At 34.9% G+C, this 26,206-nt stretch overlaps 1 protein-coding gene across 1 annotated transcript in view; it reads right to left on the minus strand.

The window, feature by feature from the left end:
• Positions 1-26,206, minus strand: part of CCDC178 (coiled-coil domain containing 178) — a 207,627-nt gene that overhangs the window by 46,339 nt on the left and 135,082 nt on the right. The window contains exon 18 of the mRNA XM_067292317.1: positions 21,980-22,129. Coding sequence (XP_067148418.1) covers positions 21,980-22,129 — 150 coding nt within the window. The remainder of the gene's footprint in view (positions 1-21,979; positions 22,130-26,206) is intronic.

Here is a 26,206-nt window from a genome sequence, read left to right on the forward strand (position 1 = left end):
TTTACCCAGAAGGTGGGAACACAGGAAGGCCAGCCAAAGGCTTTCCCAGAGACATGGATAAAGAAGGACTGAATTGTATATGTGAATCCTGAAAGGTTCTCAGTTCTGCAAATGTTAGCTCTTGTTAACCACTGCACAGTGAATATACTGCTTTGTAGTCAGACACAATGAACATACAGCAGATAGATATAAGTCAAATAAAATTTGGAGAAATTTCAAAACTTTGGAGGAGATCTTATCCGGAGAATAAAATTTTGTTACAGAATCCTGCGGCTATGTAGTTATTCAGCTTTTCTCTAGATCCAGCTAGTATATACTGAACACCAAGATACTGTCAAAATCACCACCACAACTTCAATAAAGCATGAAGGAAAATGAAGAACAATGTGAGAATAAAACCATACTATACCTAGGCAGGCTAGGTAGACTCAAATGTTTATTTTAACAATCTCAAACATTTTTCTTCAAAATGATATCATTCCTTTTGAATACTTGAAAAGTTCCTATTTATTAAATAGTAAATAAATACTTGAAAGAAAAAGAAAATACTGAAAATTTTCCTTAAGCAATAATACACTTACAATCCATAGCTAACAGGAACACAAACAATCCATATTTGGCACAAAATACTGAAACTCTATTTATACCCTGGTTCCCAGTTGATTTAAACCTTCATCAGAAAATATACAACTGTTAGTGCAGAACAATAGAAATATCTCATGTAATAAGAGTAAATTATATATGAATGAGAGCCAGACATCCTTTGACACAGAGCTGATAAAACTCCTGGCTTCAGGCACACTTCTGAATTGGAAACCCTGTTGAGGTAGCTCCCCAGCAACAGAACAGTGTGAGAATAAAACCATACTATAATATACTTACCTTAGTGACAATTTTATGCACCATTCACTAATATTGATTTAATAAAATACCCTTGCAGGGTAGCTGCCTAGTGTCCCAGACTGCATGTTCCAATACCACAGTTAGGCAGCAGCTGGACTTCACTGAACTGATTGTCAGTCACTGTTCAGTGACTGACAGTGCTTTTAATGATCACGGGAAATACTTTAGAAAATTACAGCATTTTTGTTATAATTCTGAATTAGAACTGTCTTTTCATCTGATTCTGGAAGGAAAGTATGGCTGCAGGAAGCTGAGTTTCACACAGAGGTTCAAAGTAGCTTAAGATCTTCCAAGTACCAGAGAGATCCTCTTAGGGCTTGTTTGCTGTACTTCGATCACCTTACATCTAAATAGGACAAAATATGTGGGGAAGGAAAGGGGAACATAGCTTATATACATTGACTTAATACCTTAAGTTAATTCCCCTTAATGCTTCTATGTGTTCCTGTATAGATATGTCAGAAGTGTACCACGTGAAATCATTTTGCGTAGAGATACAGACATATCTCTTTCTTTGCAGCCTCTAGATTTTGTTCTTCACAATGTCTTCTCTCTGGGAAGAAAATACATTCAGAAAATTCATATTGACTAAAGAAATCAACAATAATCCCTTTTATGAAATGTTCCACCTGGTAGCATGGAGAATTCAAAGGTCTAAGCCTTTGTTCCCCCTCAGAAAACCAAAAAGGCAGTTTGAAATATCTGGTGGGAACAGCATCTTCCAAATAGTGGAAAGTAATGTCAGATCTCTTGATGAATGTCAAAATGTTAACATGAAAGAAAGCTGGTTATCTGCATTCTCCCTGTGGGTCACTAAGATTTGCCTCCATTGCTGCCTATGTTCTCAGTACCTTTGACTAAATGGTACATACATACTGCAACTGGGGAGTATATGTACTGTAACTGCTTCAAATAATTTTTAAAAGGTATGGCTATAGTTTCTCACCATATACAAAACTGATATTACTAAACTAGTGGGAGGCAGATTATATTTAAATAGTTAAACAAACATACATAAAAAAATTAGGATTGCTTAGGGAAGCTACTAAAGGAGACTGATTTCTTGTTTTCAAAAGTACATGTATTCATGATATCACATAGTAGAATCTGATGCTCAACTAGATACTCATGAGAAAATGGCTCTGCCTTTAATTCTTTCCCCAAAATTTTACAAAAAAAGCTCAGAGACTTCTACAAGTGTTTGTTCTTGCCCAAATAAAACAGAAGTAGTCTCTGATCATTCACTTTTGAGTGTGACTTTTGGGAACAACATGGCAACATGACTTTTGGCAGATTGATGATTTAATATAAAAAAAAAATCCAAAAGCATATGTAAAACTCAAGTTGTCAGAGGGCTTTGACACATAAAAAGGTTACCATGCACCAGCTGCTGTCATTTAGTCAGGGTGCGTGCTTTTACTCTGTAACAAGTGCTCAACGTGAGATAATTTAAGGCAGGCACAGAAACACGGTGGTGTTACTTAAAAAGCTATACACCTATCAGTAGCACCACAAGACAGGGTATTTATGCCTCTAGTTACATGGTTTGCATATCTGCATAAATTCCCTCCAGTTATCCACATTGCAGGTGCACCTACATCGGACTGGGAAATCACTAACCCTCACTGATAGTAGGATAATTTACCATACATTGGTATCGTTGGTTGAATTGTGAACACAGACAGTTACCATTGTGCAGCTGATGGACAATAACTTGTTCATGTGTCAAGAATCAGAACTACTTTATCCTTGAGGAAACTTGTGCATGGTAGTCTGCCATTAAAACTTGCAATTTTGTTCCAAGTTATGTTAGTGAGATAAAATATTTCAGCTCTGAAATGTGATAATGATGTGACCACATGGAAAATCTTGCTACAGTACTGTTGTGATAAATGCAAAAATCAGCTGTGCATACTTCCCAAAACAGAACATTTCTCATTCTTGTTTTTTAAGGTTTAACACGGAAGAAATATTATCTATCATTATTTCAATAAGGATTGTCATCATATCTGTAGAAAGGCCTTGGCGTAGGCTCTTAACTCCTAAAAGTGTGTATTTATTTTAGATGTCTATGTGATGATGTCTAGGTGAATCTTAGATATCTACATTCCACTCAGTAACACTGGCACGCTTTGGGGTAGAAGCAAAGAAGTTGGGGCTTGCTCTTGTGGTTTTGCTGAGTCTAAGTCCTTATTTTTGGCCAGGCCCAGAGATGCTAGTGTTTGGATAGCTCAAAAGTAGGATTTGTAGGATTTGTACCAGAATGCCCCTACCAGATTTTTTTCTATTCATTCCCTCATCCCTCCACATTATGCTAATATGCATGTTCACACCAATTCCTGAATTTATGTTTCATAAAAGTTAAAAGAAAATTATTAACTGTAGGTGACAGAGGGAAGAGTAATTCCTCAACAGACTTGATTTGGTAAGTTTATATGGGGAGTTCTAGGTTTTGATTAAATAGAAGACACTGGTCTCCTGTGCTGGGAAATGTTTGAAGAGCTTGGAAAGGCAATAGGCTAGGATGTGGAAACTACAGGTATGGGCTCATTTATGAGATGTTATACCTATGAGGATTTAATTTATTCCTAGTGTAAAACACCCACTTTATCTAGTAGCAAAAGATCCTGCAAAAGAAGAGTTCCTACCTCATAGTGAGGCAAAGAGGAAATGTTTTCTGAAAACATTGTTGCCAAGAAAGTAGAGGGTTCTGGGGCTGGTACAGAATGCAGTTCCCATAAGTTTCTACAATATTTTGTTATTTACAATTTTAACCATAAAATCAACACCACTTTATTATTAAAAACAGCAAAAATGTGTCTTTGGCAGTTATTAGAGATAGACGGAGGAACATTTAAAATTTCAGTTTTCCACCAAAAATAACTTTCTCCTAAGATCTCATTTTATTACAGAATTTTTTTCATCAGGAAATTATTTCTAACAGCAGTTCCTACCTTCTCACTAAATTTTGACAATTGCTGAAAGTTTCATTGTTCCCACTGCTTCTTCAATTAATTATGAGTTGGTACAATGTATGAAAATATTAATATAAACACATATTTAATGTAACATATTATTCTAAATATGATTGTAATATATTGTTAAAATCAATATATGTTTTTCATGTGATCAAAATGTCAGAGTTCCAAAGTCAATGGTTTTAAAAATTCTCTTTTACAGGAGATTTAGAGAATTTTCAACAGATCTTTAATATAGATTTTCACTGCGTGGTAATATATACTTTTCTGGACAATACAGTGCACCAGACAAAACTATCTGGTGCATGACTGTTTAATACTATCTCACTAATGCTAAATTGCTAAATTGTTTAATACTATCTCACCATGCTAAATTGCTCAACAAACTCAGTAGCACATGTAGGTAGAAGAGGCTAGAATTTTTACTCCCAAACCAAAAGGCTTAATAAAATACAGAACATTGATGAACCTTGTGTTAAGAATAAAAGCACAAGGACACACCCCTAATGTGGTAGGCCGAAGTCTTGTTTCAGTGGGGTAAGATAATGAAAAAAGTACTGTTGACCCACTGTAAGGGATGGAAAACACTGATTCTAAACCAAGGAGGAGAGCACTTCCTTCACCTTGGCAGGCTAGCTGTATATAGCAGGAAGATCAGTCTGTTTCTCTTGAATGGCAAGTAGCTCTCAAGCAGCTCAAATGCATCTCTTCTTCCAGGAGTATATCTCCTAACCAGGGCTGTGCTGAGCTGGAAATTGCAGGGTAAAACAAATTGCCAACTGTGAGAAGATGCAAGCCAGCAAGGGCTGCAGAAGCCAGTATTACTCAGTTGTTTTGGGACCTACCTGCTCACCCCACCATGACCTGAAATGGAATGGTGGGACCATGGGGACCCTCGTGCTGTGTGGCTTGCAGACATACAAAGATTTTAATCCAAGGGTTGCTATATTGAGAAAGATTGGACATCTCTGCTCTAGGAGGAGGATTTCCTCTAGGAGAGAAAAGATTAAGATACATACTATCTGCGATTTCTCTTATGAAAGCATGGCAAACAGAAAACAGCAAAGACTTATGGTGTCATCATCATTTAGATCAAGGGATAAGGATTTGAGCTGGTAGACTGAAGATAGAAGAAGGTGAGATGACTATTGACCGCAGATTTCTGTAAACTGAACAATAAACATGGTGAATTCTGTTCTGACTCCTCTTTTCTTCACTGTATTCCCATGGCAGCTCCCCACTTTAGACAAGGTGTTCATAATAAGTAAACAAAAGTAGTACAATGATTTTCTAATTATTCTTTCTAGGAAAAGCTAGTTACACAAGCAACTTGTAAAGATGTTAAGATTTTCTGTCTAAAATTAAAATTGTCCTGAATTTATGCAAAGCTCTCCCCTCAAATAAATGTTTCTAGTGATGTGAAGATTCAGAAAATGCTTCAACAGCAATAACTGGGACGGACGCTGTGTTGTAATAATTTGGATACACTTGACTAATGCAGTTATTCGCAATGAGGTTGGCACAATGCCCAAAGCATTGAGCAAACAAATACAGAAAGACATTCAGTTTAGTGCCTTCCAATACTGCAATGAGATTTTTGTTCAGTCCAGGGATATTGTGGACACTATAGTGTACTCTATCAGCAAAAATTACTAAAATATATTTATATTTCTTTGTTAAATTCACCAGTGTGTTTTATGTAAAAAATGCTGGTGAAGCACAAGCGTTTTAAATCAAATTAGTATGCAACATAAGGCAGCTGTGTATTCAAATGGGTTTTTAAGCAATTTGGTTGTTTTCTTTATAGTAACAGGAAAGAACATTTTGATTTTGAAGGTGACAGAGGCAATATTACCAGAATTAAACAATCTGAATTAGCTTTTTCATGAAATGTAATATGTTTTATGCTTTTAGATGGGATGCTCCAGTGCTTTCAGATGAGCCTTTCACTGTCACAGTCAATGGCCAGGAACAGAATAAGCTCTGGAGGTAGGATTATCCTCAAATTTAATTTTTTTAGAAGAAGCTAATGGCAAATGTTTCTAGCAAACTTTAGGTGCATCTACGTTATAACTAGAGAACCAAGACAGGATATTAAAAGAAAAGATAAGTATGAAATTAGTAAACAAAGTATGACATTTTGCTTAGCCTGAATTTGATGTCTGAAATGAACATAACCTCTCGAAGGCTAAAAAATATATAATGCTATATAGTATATACTTACTTTTGTTTTCAAATAGACACAGGAAGAAAATAATAGTAATCTATCATCCATATGTATAATATGGTGCCAAATAAACATATCTTCCAACCGAATAAACATATCTTCCAAACACATTTGAATTTGTGTAACAAGATAGCAATTTCTTCAGGGAGTGAATGTGAATTTGTTTTTGTTATACTTCAGGATGAGGAAGTTTTTCTCTGTTCTATAAAACTGCAGTTTGAATCAGATGTGAAAGGACACTACTTAGCTAATAATAATATTAAATATATTTCTCTAGAATATATTTATATCTGTAAATAATATTTCTCTGGAAAATAACACGGTGATTTTATGCTTTATATCATTCATTAGCTTTGGGATCAAATGCACTGAATTTACAAGTAAAAAGATTAACATCTCTTCTTTAACTGTTACACACAATGCAAGTTCTACAAACCAAATCAGATTCTTTCTTTTTGACACTTCATCACAAAACCCATTGCCCACAACCCTTCAACTGCACCTGTGCAGATCCACTTCTTCAGAGAAGTCCACGCAGATGGATCTGTACGTTATTCTCATGAACTCAGTTGGCCTAAGGAAAGCAGAGTAAGGAGATGGGGAGTGATAAAGGAGAATGTAGTATGCCTACAGAGCATATTCTGTGTGTACCAAAGACATTAGTGTAGTGAACCATCCAAGCAGCATAACTCTATACAATTCCTGACATATGCCTTGCAGCAGAATGGAAATTTGGGGATAAAATTACTCGCAGAATGGGATTATTTTTAGCACCGTTTTAAAGTAACTAGTCTGGAATTTGCAATGAAATGATAGCAAGCTCACAGTCAGCTAAAGCTGAGGGATTTAAGAAGCTACTCCCTAGTTTAAGAATTCTTCTAGACTGCCGATTACCACATCTCTGCCCTGAACTTTCATTAGGTTCATTATGATTGCATGCCCAATGAAGGCTGTGTATGAGATGCAAGTAGCTAGGAAGGGTGGTTCTCTTGTGGATGTGGAGTCTAGGAAGCATTTCCAGACATTGCCAAGAGTAGTGACAAAGCTCATAGATCTAAAAATACAGTGTTCTTCAGGTTATGCAGCTTTAATGAAATCAACGTATTCATGGTACCAGAATAATGCATTATATAGGTCTTATTTTAGACCACATAACCTTGAGATTTGAATTCACACTTGCTTTATTACAGTGGTAACTGTCTTCTACGCCTGCCACAGAATAAAAGAGAGGCAGTTCAAAGTTTGGTTCTGTCTTTTCCTCCTTGAAGTAATCCAGGAAGGAATTATGCAGGAGACTAATTGAGCCAATGACAAAAAGTAGTCATTACCTCAGCAGATCTGAAGTAAAGGGAATTTTTTGCAAGAAAGTGTTAAAGATAGCAGATTCCACCTGTGTTCTATCTACAAAAGGATAATGGAAGAAGATGCACAGCCATGAGGACTTTTCAAGAAGGGAAATTTGACTTGGAGTCTTTGCTGCTGTCTTCGTACAGTCATTCTGAGAACCCTAGAAACAGAAATGCATTTGGAAGCAATTCAAGGAAATACGTGGGATCATAGAGGAATCAACACTGAACTTCTCAACAGAAAAGCAAGAGGAAACTCTTGAATTATCTGCTAGTACACCAATACAGAAATCAGATTGCTGTTGTTTAAAATGATGTTTGGGATTCTTTCTGTCCAGTATGGTATCTTCGTTCAGCTGATTTGCTCTGATCAGCTGGAGGAAACTAGGCATACATCACTAACACCAGAAAGATAAGTACCATCCACGTTGCAATGCTCACAATTACCAGAAAAAACAACAACAACAACAACAACAAACCTTAAGGCAACCTTTGAAATATAATCAAAAAAATCCGTAAAGGAAAGCAGCAGGCAATGATCAGATACTCTTTCCTTACAGTTCTGTGATTCCAAGAATTAAGGTAAAGAGTCTGGTAATATAGGCTCTGCAATCACCTGGGAAAAGATGCAGAACATTCTGGAATATGTCAAGACAGAAAGAATTATTAAGAAAACTTCAGGCCATTAGTGTTAACCAGAATTTTTTTGCAAGAATATTACTAGAAATAATGGTATGGGACAGGATTACAAGACATTTAGAAATGGGTGATTTAGTTAGGGACAGACAGCATATATTCACTAAAGGTAAATTGTGTCTGACAAATTGGTCTGAATCTGATTATTTCAATGTTCCATTGGTGAAGGAACAAATTAGTGTCTGCAATTTATCTGATTTTCAAAACTATATTTGATATTTGCCACAGAATAGACCTAGTTTACAAAGGGGGAATTATGGGCAGTTATTGAAATAGAGTGAAAATTATCTCAGGAAAATGAAAGAGCATGTCAATTAACAGTAACACTTCAGGTGGAAAAACATATACAATCAGCAGTCAATAAGTACCACTTTACTTGACCTATTACACAAATTGCATTGAAATCAATGTCAAGAACGGCTAGATGTAGTGGTAAAATGTATTAGGAATAACAAAAATTCATTGGGTTTCTGGGAAATGGATAGTAAAGCTGCATCAACCTAGTTTATATCTGAAAATGAGAACAGTTCTGGTGCTTTTCTACACTATAATTCCCACCCCCCTTTTTTACATTCAGTCATTCATTCTTCAACTCAGCAAATCCTTTTCAGAAACTGTGAATAGTTTTTTTAAAGGGTAGATATTTTTAAAATATTTGTACGATAAATGTATTCCAACAAATCCCAAAGCCTGGATTTATCTCTAGTGATCCTCAGGGATTCATATCTGAGAGCATGAATCAACCATGAATGCTCCCTCGAGAAGAGAATTTCTAACCTAGGCCATTGTTTTGTCTTTGGCTTGTGGCAAGAACACATCACAGTCACAACAAAAATTCATGCTTCTATCTTACAGGCCTCTTTGATCAGGACATTATATGTAATTCCTTCAGTCAAGCAAGAAAAAGTGGCTTGCTTTATGTTTTTTGGTTTAGCTTGTAATAAACTATTTACCTTAATACACCACTGAAATTGTTCAGGGAGTACTCAGACTCAGCATTAAGATGATTTGTTTTAAGTCACGATGACAGATATTTTAATCCCATATTAACTTTATAACCAAGACGCATAAAGAGATCTTTGCATCTTCTTTAAGAATTGATCCTGTGGAATTACACTTTTAGAGTGTACTTGGTATGTCAGATTGAAAATTTCCACCAACACTGCTTATCTGAAAAGGCTATGTAAGTGCTATCTAAAAAAGAGGTGTGCGAGAGAGTATGTGAGGTTTCAGCTCCCTGTCAGCATGAGAAGTTATCAGCTGGAGTCACGAGGGAAGTGCAGGCATGCAGGAAGTGCAAGGGAAGTGCAGGCATGTGACTTGGTAACGTATTCGTTTAGGGTGTAGATGCGGTTGCAGATTAATCATTTTTTTCCAGGTTAATGTTCTGCTGTATCAACTCTACAAGCAGGCAGCATACAGCACATGAGAGGAGTCAGACTGCAGCTGCCATGATCTAGATTAGTTTAAATTGTTATGAAACCGTGCTCTAGATTATGTCTTTGGCCCTGTGAAAGGTGGCTACTATTTACACTTAGGAGTATCTTCAGTGGGCCACTTGCTGTGGTGAAATTCTGCACCATCCCTCAGTTCTTTTTGACCACGAACAGGTGTTGCCACTTCTCTATTCCTTTCTCACTCCTAATGATACTATCAGTTTGCCTATGAAGCTGGGGATCAGTCGTTCCAAAACCATTGCCACCACAGAGTGGTTGACTGCAATCGTGTCTGATTTTAATCAAGAAGCAGCAACAGGCTACAAATAACTAAGCTATCTGTATGTTTTTTAATTTGAAGGTTGATACGGCTTGTCAGGTTCAATGAAAGACATATTCCTTGCTGAAGAATGTCGAATAGCCACCAAAGGGATAGACAAGAGTTTCACACCTCAGTGAAGCAAATGGTTGTTTATTAACCAGCTAAGTATACAACATAACTTCTAGATACATATCAATTAAACAGAAAGAAGTTTTATTTTAATACAGCTTCAGATATTCTTCTGGGTCAGATGTTCTGCTAGTTTCAGTGAAAAGATTAAATCTATCTAGATCCCTCAGAAGTTCTGAAAGGGGGAGTGACTCTAGGTTGTACAGAAAGTCCACTAAGAGATGGGCGCATGCGTAAATGCTGAAACCCTGACAACCACCTTATGAGGAAGGAAGGAGTAAGCTAGCTGAAGGTGGGAATTGATACATAATTTTAGCATAACTAGAATAAAGGTAGCTTTTCTTTTATCGTTATTTATAATTATTTGTATCTGTGTTGTCATTTTGGGACATTCTGAATTAGTGCCCTTACTTACAGACTTAACCCAATTTCAGATAAGGGCAATTTAAAGGAGCTGGACACAGGTACTCTTCACTGAAAGGAGGGGAGTGACACTACAAACCAGGCCTCTGGGACACCTTAGCAAATGTCCCAGGATCACAGCTCAACTTCACTGTATCCAGAAAGTAAGTCCCTATATGTGCTACATGGGCCAGATATAATCAGGAGTGCCTGAAGAAGCAGGAGTGACTTCCAGTGACTGCTGATGTCCTTGGAAGTTGCCTGACATGCAGTGTAATGGAGTGATAAATGCTTGAACCCTGAAAATCAGGAAGGGATTGCAGTACAGTATAGTCCCAGGGTTAATGTTACTCACTTGAGAACTGGGAGACTCAAATTTGCATTTTGACTCAATCTCATTCAGAGCAGAGATTTGAAAGAAGATGTCATTCCTTCCAGTAGCATGCCCAGCCCTGGACCTTACATTATTCTGGGGTTGCTTCCTTCAGCATCGCTGATGAAGCTGCTTCTTTTCAGCATAACTTCAATATTCTTTTGGAGCAGGATTCTGCTGTTAGATGAACACCCTAATGACTATTCCATCCTTTATGTCTATTCCAAAACTATTTAATTATTCACAGCATGTGATAATACCTTGAGAAACTGAGGCAGACTCAGCTAAGGATAATTTGTAACCTGGTCATGCAAGCAGGTGTTCTTGGGAAAGGACAGTATTTTACTTCAAATCAGATTGAGAGGATACTTGAACCTGTTGAGCACCCGATTTACTGACATTTAAGTGAGGATGGGTACTTCCATCTCCCTTTGCTAAAAAAACATCTAATACCTTCTCTAAATCTAGCCAGTGGTTTCCAAATATCTTTTGTTTTTAATCAAAACAAACAAACTGATAATTGTTGGAAATGAAATTCCAAAAATGAGGTTGTTTTCTCCAACCTCAAACATTTCTTTTTCCTGTGCCCCATATTCTGAAAATCTTGGTTTTAGATTAGCCTGAAACAGATTTTAAGAAATCTTCGTAATTATTTCTAACTAAAAACTTACTTTCACCACTCTGCCATGCCCTTCACTGATGGTACAATCAACCAGATTTCAGCAGACTGCCCCTCTCTTTTTTACAATAATTTTATATTCCAGTGTCTTCTAGAGTTTTATTATTTTAAAATAATTACAATTAATGAATAGGTACAACTTACTTATTAATGCTGCAGTGCAGACACCTTAATCTCAAAGATACCATTATTGGGTACTACTTTTAAATACCCCAAGGAGCAATAAAAAAGTCCCTGGCATTGTAAATAACTGCAGTGCCATAGCAGTGAACAGGAAAAATGAACAGTAATCTGACTCACTGTCACTAGGAGACAGAATAGGAACTAGAACGGCATGGTAGATACAGACATTGTTTTACTGACAAGAATCAATATCAGTAATATTGGTAATTTAATATTTTTCTTGTGTGGATCCCAGCTGCATTTCTGCTTCAGGACTTTACTGTTCTTGGGAGACATCAGTACTTGGGTCCTTTGGCATCAGTCTCTCTGGCAAAGGCTTGCATTGCTGGGCATTACTGGATCTGCACTGGCAATGGCAGCACATCAAGCTCCTCATTACTTTGCCTTTCTGCCACTTCAAAATCAGATTTTTCTGGACCCTTTCATACCATTTTTGTCTCTAGACTTGTGATTTTATATTCTGTTGGCCCACATGGCTTTTTAAATAATGCTCAAAAGATGTTAACGGTTAATCTCCCACAAGGGTAAGAAAAGCAGTGTCAGTAAACACTTGTTTGGGAGACCATAACTTGACGAACTCCTTGCTGTTTTCATATGTTCTCTATTTGTTTTATCAGGTCAGGGATTTTCATCTAAGAGAGGAGGAGGCAAATATAACAAAAAAAAAGAAAAAATCTTTTTCATCTGTTGCTTTCAGACAAATCTGTATGTTCTTACTCTGTGTGCCCGTTTGTTAATGTAATGCTTTCCAAGAGCATACTAGAGCACTATAGGGCACTATAGTCTAGTTTCCTTGTTATGGTCAAGAGAAACCCACTGATTCTGGCATTTTTCCTATGAAAAGTGCTTTGTTGGAATCTCAGTATTAATACTTTCAGGACACTGTTGCAACAGAAGAAAGGAACATCTGCTCTTAGTACGTTCCCTTCTCAGTTCCATGAAGATGTGCAATATTGGATGGTTAAATACCTAAGACATTGCCCATCTGCATCACTGAACTATGCAAGCCTTGCACAATCTGCAGCAACCATGACACCTTGACACCTTCTCAAGAACGAGATATTCACTCTTTTGCTCAGATGTGAAGCTGAGCATCTCTTATTGAACAACATCATGGCCACATTATTACAAAACAGAGTTCCATTGTCTATAACATGAAGTGGAGCACTCAGTGCCAGAACACATTAATAGATGACATATACCAAAAGAGTTTAATCCATGTAGTTAGCCCTTGTTGTGAGATATATATTACTAATAAGATCTTGACCCTTGTTGTCATAATGTTAACGAGGCCTTCAACCAAATCTGTATTAGGCTATTTTCTATGTCTTTGTGAGGACTTTCCTCATTGATTTGGAAAGCTAATGTGATTCAGACCATGCATCAGTTTCTTTTCATACTGTGTTTCAAAGAATAAAGTAATTTTGCTTTCTCATTCCAAAGTCCTGTTTAAACCATTTCTTATTTCTTAAAATAAGCTGAAGATTAGTCATTAACATGTCTGGTAGCCATAGTGCTGTCACTTTTCATAAATATTTCCTATACCCAACACATAAGATGACAGTTCTACTTGATTATCTCATAAGATAGAAGATTATCCATGTGGTCAAACTTGAAGATAAAGCAGACTGCTGATAGCATTAATAGTTTCCCTGAGATCATTACCTACGCAGAATTACATTCCCCATATAAATTCCCTCTTTATATGAATCTTCTAGTGAATTATTAGTTAATTACTGTATATGATGGAATTGATATTAGGATTGGAGCTGGCCAGCATGTTGTTGGAATTTTTTTTCCATGCTGAAGTGAAAGAAAATGCAAAACATATTTTTTGTGAAACCAAAAGCTTGGAATACTTTTTTCAGAAATACACACAGTACTTCTACAATTAAATATATTCCCCGAGATCTCTGGTAGATTCAAGGGTTATAACAGTTTCATAAGTGATTTAAGTTTGTGGTCAGTAGTGAAAACTGAAGAGAATAATGTCAGTTAGAAAAATAAAGTATTACGACTTCTAGGCTTCTCATTTTTATGACAGTTTAATTTGGGAATCCAGAAGTCCAGACTCCTGGCATGCCACGGGTCTTTCCCATTTACAAGCCTATCAGACAGGTTGCTAACCTCAATTCCCAAGTATTGTTTCTGCCACAATCTGCCTCCCTGGGATGAGCCTCCTTGGGAGTTACCCAAACTGCTGAGAGAGTTGTCAACCAGTCTGTGTAAACTGGTTGCCTCAGCTCCATGGGCTCCAGCTGCTAAAGCCCTGGTTCCAGGAAGAGTCCTGGAGCCATTTCTTCACCTGACTGGATCAGAGTAGTTCATCAAAACCAAACAGTCAGTTGAGAATTGCTTCATCAAACTTTTTCCAGCTAATTCTAGCTGCAACCATTCTTGCTAATTAATGTTGTTGTAATCCTTTCAGAGCTGAAAGGTTTAGGAAGGAAGCAATACAAAGTTTCTACCAGTTTCTAGAATAATCAGTTTGCATAACAGGGTGCATTAATCTTATATGTCAACCTATTACGAATTTTTTAGTTTTTCAAGCATGCAAGCATGGAAAATGTAGGCCTAATAAGTCTTTAACATAAGTACCCTTAATAAGGCATTTGAGATAAGTTACAGTGTAGGTATGCTTTATAATGCTGAAAGATTCTGATAACTTTGTTTATGAGATGAAAAGTAAAGCAAAAGTATGATTTTTATTAAGTTAGAACATTTTGCTGGTTGTTTGCTGCAAGTGTTTTTGGTTGGTTATTAAGTGCTAAGTCAAGCTATTTTGACACCAAATATTTTTATACAGTTTTTGTAAGATTAAGCTATAACACTGTGACCTTAATGATGCTCTTAATGTAAATTTGAAGTAAATGTGAATGAACGTGAATTTATGTAGCTAATAAGAAAGTAAATCTCAAAACTATTAATCCATGTGGTTAAAAATGAATATGTGAAGTAGGTAAAATAAGATATAGATAAAGTTTTGAACTTTTCCGTGGGAATTTGTTTACTACTCTGCATCATTCTACCTGGCTATTCTACATGTAAACAAGAGAAAGGAAGTAAAGAGGTGAAAGAAAAACAATTGGTTTTTGAATTTGTTAATGAAAAGTATTCTGCCTGTTGGGTTTTGGTTAAATAAATCTGTGACTCATAGTAAAAATTTTGGCATGACTGCTAAACGTTACCAAAGAAACAAGTGCTATATAGGGTTTAAAACATGTACATAGCACAAAAATCTTAGAACACTATTATAAGGCTAAAGTTTATTTACCAAGACTTGTATGTTGCAAAACTTTTGCAAAGCTAAGTCTTCCGGTGAAACAATATTTTAGCGGATACATAACAGAGTAACCAACCACAGGACAGAGGATTCTACCTCCCATCTGACTGAGGACTGCCCTCAGACCAGGTTTTCCTTGCATACAGGCATACTAATGTTCATGCATGTTAGAAGAAAAGATGTAGTAGCAGGAAGTGCTGACAATGTCCATCTATTTGTACTGTGGTTGGAAGAACAGAAGTGCTAGCACAGTCTGTCTTCTACTCTATTCACCCTGGGCTCAACAGAGTCTGGGAAAAAGCATAAGGAATTAGGGAAAAAAGAGAAAAATGGTTCCTTTTAATTAGAGGTAGAATCTATTACGAAATAATTAATAAGCTTATGCTTTAATGTAAAAAGCAACTAGTGTAAGAACTGAGCTCACACTAGTTTCTTTGATCCTTTGTCACAAAACATCTAAAAAATGCTACAAATAGTGAGCTTATTGTTATGCAATAATTCAACACATGAAAAAGTCCTCTTGATTAAATAGTCAGATGTTTTACAGAAGATGTTTTTTGTTTATTGTCTGATAGCATTTAACTCAAAGGCTGATATCACAACCTCCTTAGCATTGACTCCTTTCAATACAGCACTGGAGGAATATCTGACCTGCAGTCAGACTTGCTGATTTTGTGAAATCAAGGTCTGTGCATAATGGCAGTTCTAGCTGTATTTAAAACTCGTCCTCTGTAAGAAATTTGAACCACTATGACTACTTGGGATATTTTGATTCATCTTGTTAGTCCTGAAGCCTCAGGTGGTCTCTGAGCAAGAAAAAGGGGAAAATATCCTTACAGTATCTAAGACTATGCAGAGAGAAAGCAGTTTTTCTTATCTTTTCACCAAAGACCTAATAAAATGCTCAATTTTACAAAGAAACGCCTAAGTGGACTATCAAATTTCTGCATTTCTTTCAGATAAACAAAGAGATTTCACTTTCTGTAATGGGTACCATCTTCTGGGAAAGGGTAGGATCTAAATAATACTTAGGTTCTACAAGCTGCCATGTTCTGTGACTGCTTCTGTACTATGTAACAAAACTCCAAACTCACTAGCCCTTGATATGGCTAATGGAATGGATGGCAAATGGAGAGGAGACTGACTTCTTCCTAAGTTAGTTCAATAAAAATTAATCTCTTCTGCTATCAAACTAATAATTTGACTACCTGTTGTATTACTTTTCTGACCAAATCATTTGAACTTATTGAGTTATTGATTCAAATTTAATTATAACATTAATTTGATCTTTATGTTGTTTAACTATAATCAGCTCTATGAAATTTTTGTATATTTGCATAATAAAAAGTTTACTTAAGATCTATTTTTTTTTCTCGTGTTTTCATAAGAAACTGGCTATTCTGTCAACCTATAATGGTGTCAAAACTCTGAAGAGAGAAATAACCTAAGTTCAGACCTTTGCAAAATACCCACATTTGCTTTTTAGCTAGTGTCTAGTCTGCAATGTTTACAAAAAAATATTGACTCCATCATCCATTTCCATTCCTAATCAAAACAGCTGTATAAACTGGTTAAAAACTTAATTTAAAAAGAGATAAAAATTCAGATATTTATTTTTTGACAATTTTCATTTCTTTCACACTGAAACCTTAACACATTTGTACGGAAATGAAAATGGCTCTCTACAGTTCCAAAGTTTTTGCTGCAATCTTTTGCAAGTTTTCGCTATTACTCATGTAAAGACACAAAACAATACAATCTCCAGGCAAGTGAACTGAGTAAGCGGAAAGACAATTTAAATACAAAAATTATTTTTTATTTTTGTGAAAATAGCAGGGGTTTTTAGTAGGGCCAATAATGAGAACCACATAGGATCAGAAGGCATTAACTGCAAAATGATATCTGCCCATGGTCAGATTTACTTTATATTCTGTTTGGTCCTTCAAAATATCAGGGACTTTAGTTAAAAAAATATATATATATATATATCACAGATGAGCAATATATTACAGGTAGAAAGATCCAAAAGGGCTCAGAGTGAGAAACATGCATGAGAAAGACATGAAAATATGTTATCTATAAAAGCATAAAGAACTTCACTCAACTTGCATGACTTTTTGTATCAAGCATGCTACAGCAGTCTTTTGATTCTAATATGAGACTATAGTAAGGATCATTGCACTAATGCATGAGGATTTGTGATAATGTTGCAGAAATTTTACTGTCAAAACTGAACTGCAGTGTAATGACTTTTGTTATCATGGTTTCTAATAACTATTCAGCATGAATTGACCCTACATATGTTTTACTGCAATAATATGTCAGTGATTGAGAAAGTAAAAAAAGGAAACAAAAATCAATGGACCCCTCCACACATGCACTCTTACTGTAATATGGCCACTTGAAGATAGCAGATCATGAATATGAGAAATATTTTATTTACTTTTTAAAACAATTGTAATTTGCAGAGAGACTATTTTTAAGTAAAACTTATGTGAACTAAAACAATTATCATCAGATTTTTGTAAGACTGTACCACTTGCAGTGTTAAAGACAGATTCAGGCAAATAGATTCTTAATATATAAAGACTTCCTATACATCTGCATTTGGGAATCAACACTAATTTCATCATAAGAACAAATGCCAATGTCTGCAATATAACCATTAATGCTTTAGCACCATACATTAGAAGTATCAAATTTTACTCATGACATAGATTTTCTAAATGACTATGTTTCAAAGACTGCAAGATTGTCCAGTACCAAAAGAAAGATTTAAAAATAATTAGATTTATTTTTCATACATATTCGTATTCCTGGCACTAATAGGCAAGCCCGTGGAGATTTTGAGAGAAATTACTGACACATATCTGCAGGGGAGAAGCTGTACTAACCACTTTATTTAAGGCAGGATTTTGTTACTTAAAGTCCACCAAAAAAAACCCATTGTACAAATCTTGTGAGCATACCTTGTTGCCACCTCAAAATACTTGTATAAAAAAAATCATTTTTCAACATTATCAAATGAAATCTAACTGCCTTTGAAAGCAAATGCTTAGGGAAAATATTAGGTACTGAACAGAATTTGTTTAAAATTAATGCCAAGATTCACCAGAGTTTATTTGATGTCATCTAGAAAAGATGGAAATTTCTGGTTCATGCTAATAATGAAGCTAGGTCATCCAACATGATAGACCTGCCATTGGGCAGCTGAAAATATGCATATGGAAAATCAACTTAAGGAATGTCTTTGTGGAGGGAAGTATCTTTTTCAAACGCAGTAAACTATTAAGAAAAGCATATAAGCGAATAACTATCTCAAGATAGGTACAGAGAAAATTTTTCATGTCTAGAGTGATATTTGATCTCACTAATATTTGAGATTTGATCAGATTAAAAATTAGGATAAATTTAAATGCATTGTAGCAGTGATCAAACACTCAAGAAAGCATCTTTGCTGACAGAAAACATATTTCATTTTTTGTAAACGAAAGAAAATATTATGCATTTAAGTTCTGATCAGTAACTATCCAAAAATGTAATACTTTGTAAAGTAGAAAATTAATTAGGTAAGCAAAGAATTATCTTAAAGAAAGTTATATAGCCATTACATCTCTACATTCATCTTAAATCTCTAAAAAATATGTCCAGAGATAAGATTACAAATGAACACTAGCAGATTCTAAAGTCTTTGCTGCAGAGTAACAATACCAATTAAAAATCTTCAAATGCTTGGATGTGATTAACAAATAATGTAAGTCAAAGGAATATATAGGTTGGAAGTCTCACCAGACTCACTAGAATGACTATCCCCCTTTGAGTATAATTTGCTTTCTTTTCTGTAATACAAAAACCAATGACTCCATACATCCTTGCAGAAATCAGGAATACTGAAAAACTGAACATTAGTACTGTAAGTACAGATGAAAACAGAAAATGTTTCTCACATACAACAAGTTGGACTTATTTATGCCCACAACAAATGACTAAGGAAAGGCTTTTTTGGTTTCATGTCCTCAAATAGCCTGTTGACCAGGGTTCAAAATGCCACAGGGCCAAAGAGAACCATTTCACTCAATTAACATTCCAAGGGGAGGGACTGCAAGAAAGAAACTAACTGAATATAATCCAGCAGTTATATTAATACTCCTCTGGGATATTGGAGACTCATATTTGTGTACTTATTTAAATGATGCAAAGCTGAAACTTGAACGTATATCTTCCACTAGACTACCAACTATTGTGGCATGCTAGGCTCACCTTAAATATCCAAAGGAAAAGTTACCAACATCTAAAAATTTTCATTGGGATAGGAAATCCATCTCATATGAGTAGCAGTAGGGAGAAAATACTGCTTATCTCCTCCCAAGAGCATTCCCCATATGCAAGAAGGTATAATCTTTTTATGGGCATAGCTCCTATATACAGCAATGTATATCCCCTCTATGCCTAAGTGTATCTTCCTCAGTGCTCAGAAGCTCACAAAGTCATAATAAAACACTTCATGTTACAAGGGTGTTATTTCACCCATCATCAAAATGGAGCTATTTTTAAGGCTGAACAAAGCAGCTACTTAAAAGCTCAAAGCAAACCTACTTAATTAGCTATGGCAGCTGCTATATCCAGTTAAAATTATTCTAAACAACATAAAAATAGCTGTTTGCTTTTTATATCAATATTTTTTAAAAATAGCTTCTTATTTGGAGTGCATTATATACATATATATATATATATATCTTCCCATAAAGGGAAGAAAGTTTTCAAGATTTAGAGAATGACGAGTACACTTTCTTCTTCTTGAATGTTCATGTCATTGTGATGCATATGTACAGTACAGCAACTAGAAAAATCATTACACTGACACTCCCACACAATTGATTTTCTGTTGCAGTTATAATTCAATTATTAGCAAAGCCAAGAAGAAAATATACCTTCTTCTTATAAGAGCTGTTTGTAATCAACACCTTTTTTCTTTCTGTCACAATTACTAAATACTTTCTCTATGGGATAATGGTAGAATTATTTTGCTTTTATAGTTGGACTAGTTGTTCATTTAAAAAAGAGTTATCAAAAAGAAAATCAGAGCAGTTGCCACTGTAATTCTCAAATTAATATTGTGCATAGAATTTCTCTTCTTTATACATATACCTCTGCTGAATGGCACAGAGGACTGTCAGAAATTCTAAATATTATCATCACTAATTTCTATCACAAGCTAGACATATGTGGTATAATGCTGATTATAAGCTCCTATACAATAGCAACATACTCATAACTATTTTCTTCAGGAACAAGATTTTAAAAAGCCAAACAAATGATTATGTAGCACTGCTGATGAAACTAGATCCTGTTGGTATTACATCGCAATTTTGCTATATTTTACTATGTGTATTTTACTGTATTCAAATTGAGAGTAAAAAAAGCAATAATATATGCCAACTCATTTGCAATTTTCTTTGCTTCCAGACTACCATTGAGATGTATGATAATATCCTCCATACTATGTCCAGAAAAGGTAAAATGTGGAAAATCTGTTTCAAAAATATTATCAAGAAATATTAAATTTTGCGAATGTAGAAGACAGATATTCTTACACCCAAAACCACAAAAGGTTCAGATGGCAGCCTAACACACATACATTTTTCTTTAGATATGGTTAGAGTATGCCCTAATTCTGCATTCAGAGAAAATACATTCAATTCCTTCTATAGCCTAGCCATTTTAAGAAAACATTTCTATGCTCATAGCACTGCCTCTACTATGATATTGACAAAAAATAATTGACACTCATTTGGTGAAGAGAGAAAGGAGATAATTTCTCACATTTTTGATGTGTTAAATCTACGACTTGTTCTCCAAAAATAGTTAGCCCTATGAATATATGCTTAAAAATGGTTTTGTTCTTGAAAGGGCTGTATAGTTAACAAGACTATGTTGGAAGGGATTTTCTTATTGACATTTGTCAGCAGCAAACTGGATAAACTGAATTTCAAAATTATAGATAAACTCAGATGATATATGAGGAAATGAGCAGCTGATGATAAGGCATACAATGGACTGATAAGAGTGAAGCTTTAGCAAATAATTTGGATTTGACATCTCATTTATTTATTTGCAGAATTCTACACAGTAGTTTTAGAAAAGGGGCTAAAATATCAATGTATCAGGACCTGATTCCAACATAAATGACCTGAGTTAAAAAAGATTCTTGCCTGAAACTGTTGATGTGAATTTCAGGTTTGTGGGCACAAGAATGATTTAAATGCACATTTATTTTCAAAAATACCAAAGTGAAAGACAAGGAAGGAACAATGCAACTAAAATATTTGAACAATGTTTTTGTATTGGTTATATTTGGTGCTTATAGGCTTATATTTTGAAAGCTATCTATACACATAAACAAGAGCAACAAAAAAGACTTTTACATTAATTCACATTAACTGGACATTTCCACAACGGTTTTGCAACATGTCACTTGACTCATGTTCCACAACACTTTTAAAAATTAAAAAATATATATCTATCTTTGTAAATGTAACTTTAGTCAACATTAAATCTGGCCGCTATGCCTCCATCATGTTCATTAAACTAGGTTTTACTTTTTTTCATTGTCCTTTGACTGTTTTGTAAATTAAAGGCTTACAGAGCCTGACTATAGCTGTCATAAAACTCACAATTCCCAGAAAGAGCCTTCTATGGAGAAGTTATATGAAATGGTAAGGTACAGTTTAATTACTGGATAATATAGCTAGACACAAAAATAAATACATTTCATGTTCAATAGGGAATTATGAATTCTTGAATAATGAATTATGAATATCTTACATGAATTGCTCTGTAAAAGTGAAAAACAAATAAGCAAACAAAGAATGGAAAATACAGAGTTTAAAATATCTAATAAAAAAAGAAGAATTCATAGGTATTACTAGCACATATTCTACTGTTTTTAAGGAGCTGCATTGATCAAATTAATTTTAGAGAGAAATGACTGCAGAATTGACTGAGTTATATTAACATTTTACCTGATGATGATCTCTAACTGCAGCTACCACCTTGATTCTACTGTCATAGATTACTGTAAGGTTTTCTTTATCATTTAAGTAGTAGTTCTGAAAGATTTGATATTCTTGAGCTAACCACAGATTTTCTTTAATGATTTGCTCCAGAGTAGCCTAAAAAGAAAAGGAATTAATTACATTCCCTGAAATACACCTTTCTAAAAAATAAAATTTTAGGTCACTTCTGCAATTTTCTTGGCTCAATCAGTTATGAACATTTGCAAAATATAAATGACAGGACTATGGTTCCAATGAAACCAGTGGAAAACCTGCAAATGAATTTAAAGTGGTTAGGATTTTGCTGAATATATTAATACTGTTGGTGAATTGTATTAATAAATTATTTGTATAGAAAATGATGTTGTAAGTAGTTACAGTAGAAATTACTAAAGGGAACATGTGTTCTACCTCTCTACATAAGCCCTCTTTCTGGATAGAAATTATCTTGTCTTGATTGCCAGAGAATCCATCAAATTCCTCACCACATTTTATTTTTCAAAATTCTCATTTTCCAAATTATTTATAAAACTGACATAATGCAATATTCATGTATTCACATAATAATTTTAATGTTTCAAATTTGATTAACTTAATTTTTACAGACTAATTATATTTTTGTCTCTCATCCTTTGCTACCAGGTGAAGTTAAAGTTATTAGGCATGTATGCTTCTGTAATCAGAAATATTTCAATTGCTTTTAAATCTTATCTTGACTGAATTTCCTGGGTTTATACAATCACATAATTTGCTAGGGTATTATACCTTAAATTATAAAGATATATAGTCTTTGATGTAACTTAATTTTAAATTTATTTTTATAAGGAATTCTGTTTTAACTTTTGTTATTTTTCCATTAGCAAGCATTGATGGGGAGGGTAGCTCAACTAGACTATTACCCATACAGGTAGTTCAATATTGTAATTTCAGAGAGCTTTGACATTTACAACTTTTTAAATTTCAACACTGAAATTCAACACTGAATAGCTGATTTCCACATTTCAAAATATTTTTTCAAATATATTTTTAATAGATTTTTTTAAAATAAATTATTAAAATATTGTGTTTCATGCTAGTGATGACAGTGCTACCTGGTGGAGAGGAGAGATGCATGAAAAGGACCAACTGGCAGACCTGTTGCCTACTATATTTGGGTGGTATTTCTGTTAAAAAGGAATGTATATTATAAAGTGGAGGAGTGGAGGAAATTTTACAGTTATGAGAGTGTGTAGAAGTCTGTGCCAACTAATTAAGCCCAAAGGTCCATGTGGTGAGTGTCTGCCCTAATCTAAGGCAATATTTTCTTGTAATGCAAAAGCTACAGCCTATAAACTGCTAAAGGCAGAAGAGTCTGTTTAAGAGTCTTGGTTATGTGAGAGGCCTATTTGGAGTCCTGTGTGCTGTGTGTACTCCTGCTGAAAAGCAGAGCTAACAGAACAGCCAGAGCAGTTGGAGCATATGACGACATCACCTGCTCCTTGGATGAAGCCTGTCTATCCAGCAGAAGAGATGACAGACAGCCCTGCGACTTGACAGTCTCAATCTGTGAGTGAGATGTTACTGCAGGAGGCAGGGAGCAACCAGCTATCCTAGTAGTTGGCTCACCAGGAAACCAAAGAAAGGGTTTGTAAATAATTCTAGTTACATTTTTGGGAGAGGAATATTCAATGTTACTCTGTCTACTTTCCTGTCGTTCTCCCCTACTTCAGCAGAGTACTATTTAAGTCAAAAGATGCATGTCTGAGGCAGAAAAATTAGCTCTTGAGCACATAGCAGTTTAGTTTAATTTTCCTGCTTTTGCATCTGTATTTATACATGATTTCTGAGAAAATTTGTTTAGAAGCTTGGCATAGTTACACAACTAAATCTAAAAATTCTTGACATATAGAACTGTCACTCTCTACATCATTAAAGTATGAAAATGCAATGCATCTTTTAGAAACCTGAAAACAATAAAAGTAAACACGTACATTTTAGTGAAGAAGATGCATTTACCTCCTTTATTAACCTTTAGGGATAGGTAAAGCCTTCTTTTCAGACTCATACCTTCATTAACAAACATACGATGATTGACATTAATATGTTGACATTCAGTATCTGCAAACGACTAACTTTTTCAGCATTGACAATACTTTCAAATATTTAAGGAATATGGGAAAACTACTGAAAAGTTAACTATTTGTAGAAAATTAAATCTATATGGTAATTTTCACCAGTAGAGATACCTGAGTATAAAACCAGACCTATTATTTTGTATAATTTAAAATGGTACAGACCTTTTGACAAAGAGTAACAACATACCAAAGAAAAAAAATTGGCTTCTCCAGATTTGTTAAGAGTCAGTGGCTATGTCTATACATCTAGCTAAACTAGTTGTCCAATTTGAAAAAGCGCTTTATTGCATAGCCTATGACAGCTGAGACAGTTAAAGTGAAATGGTTCCTTTTCTCAATTCACTATTCTGAAAGTAGAGCTGAGGATCAGAATACAAAGAGCCTACATTCTTTAAATATCCACAAGTCACTCACTGAGCTTTCTAGAGTGGACTTCCGAGAATGTAGACAAGAAAAAAGCTCTTTAAAGGCATTCTATCTTTATCATCTATTTTATTCTATCTTCTTAAACCATGATCAAACTCAGTGTGTGAGAATATACGTTACACTTTCTTCTCCTATTCTAGGAGAATAGGGATATGATTGTCAAAACTGACCTTAAGATGGTTAAGTACAGGATCCTGAAATTTGTTTTATCTCTGCAACTCAAACTTCTGAGCTCACAGACTTGTAAATTCATAAAAAGCAGTAAGATTGTGTTCATTTTTTTCCCTCTTCAGCAAAGCTTGAAATCAAAGACTACCAATACATTAGTCATTGACTACAGATGTTTGAGTTCTTCAAACATTTTGGAACTGATGGCTGAAATATGGGAAGAAATTTACTATATTTATTTGTTTTTGTCTGATTCAAATGAAGTACCTTCCTTCAGGACAAAAGGAAGTATAATTCAGAGGATTTCTTGAAGGCTCTTACACAAAATGAAACTTGAGTCTCAAAGTAGAGAAACCAAATGAACTAGCAAATGTCATATTAAAACCAAATGAAAGAAGACAGATACTTCTTTGCACTATGTGTAGGTAAGGTGTGTTCCTGTTAATATCAAAAACTTATATAGATTTAAAAGGAACACAGAACTTCTAGGAGGATTATTAAATGAAAAACAAAATTGTTGTGGCTGAAGAGAGGGCTAGAGAATTATTCTGGGGAAGTATTACAGCATGGTTGCCTTGTTCTTATAGTCATCCCTGGACATCTGGTATCTGCGGCAGAATACAGGGCTTTGATGGAACTATATGCTTTTATCTCTTTATGTACTCTTATTCAACACAGCAGCTTGAGAAGTGTCTCCATCTTCCAGGGACTGCAGGAAGCTAGAACACTATTGTTTGCTAAACACATTTCATGTTGAATTCCTGACTGTCATAACATAAAATGGTATTGAAATAATAAAATATGTGGAACCAAGAAAAAATGAAAACACCAAAATCCTTCCTAAAGAAACCTTGCAAATAACTTAGCACCAGTGCTGCTGAACTATGTAACAGAAAAGCAGATACAACACCATGACGAATAATCAGTTCAATACCTCAGGATATATGGAAATTTCTTGTAATAACAAAACCTTTGTCTTCTTAGGCTGTAGATACAGATCACCACTAACTTAGTTTAACATAGAGGGAAAAAGAAAGCAAGGATGAAATTTAGAGAAAAGCAAGGCATACTGCAGCTTGGTGTCTGCAGCACAGACAAAATGTGTGTTTTATGTTATATTTCCATCCTTTTATGTACACTAATACCAACCTTTTGTGCTGCAAATGATCCAGGAATTATTTTATGGTTCCACATTTGTGCCACAAAGGTTTGTAAAGAATTGTAGAGACCAATCTTAGGATCAATGATTCTGTTTGCATAATGATATATCTATAAACACGATATAAATCCCTGTGATTTATAAAGTCAGTTATCAGTTTGAATGGCCACTCTGACAGCAGTGTTTTGTCAAAAGATAAGAACAATTGATTTTGACAATCAGGTGCATCAGCACAATAAACTAATTATTAAAGGATCTATATTAATTGGTTATACTACTTAAACTTGATGTTGTGAGGAATGAAATTGTTTTCCCCAAGCAGGAATG

The sequence above is a fragment of the Apteryx mantelli genome, chromosome 2, assembly GCF_036417845.1.
Source record: "Apteryx mantelli isolate bAptMan1 chromosome 2, bAptMan1.hap1, whole genome shotgun sequence".
NCBI lineage: Eukaryota > Metazoa > Chordata > Aves > Apterygiformes > Apterygidae > Apteryx > Apteryx mantelli.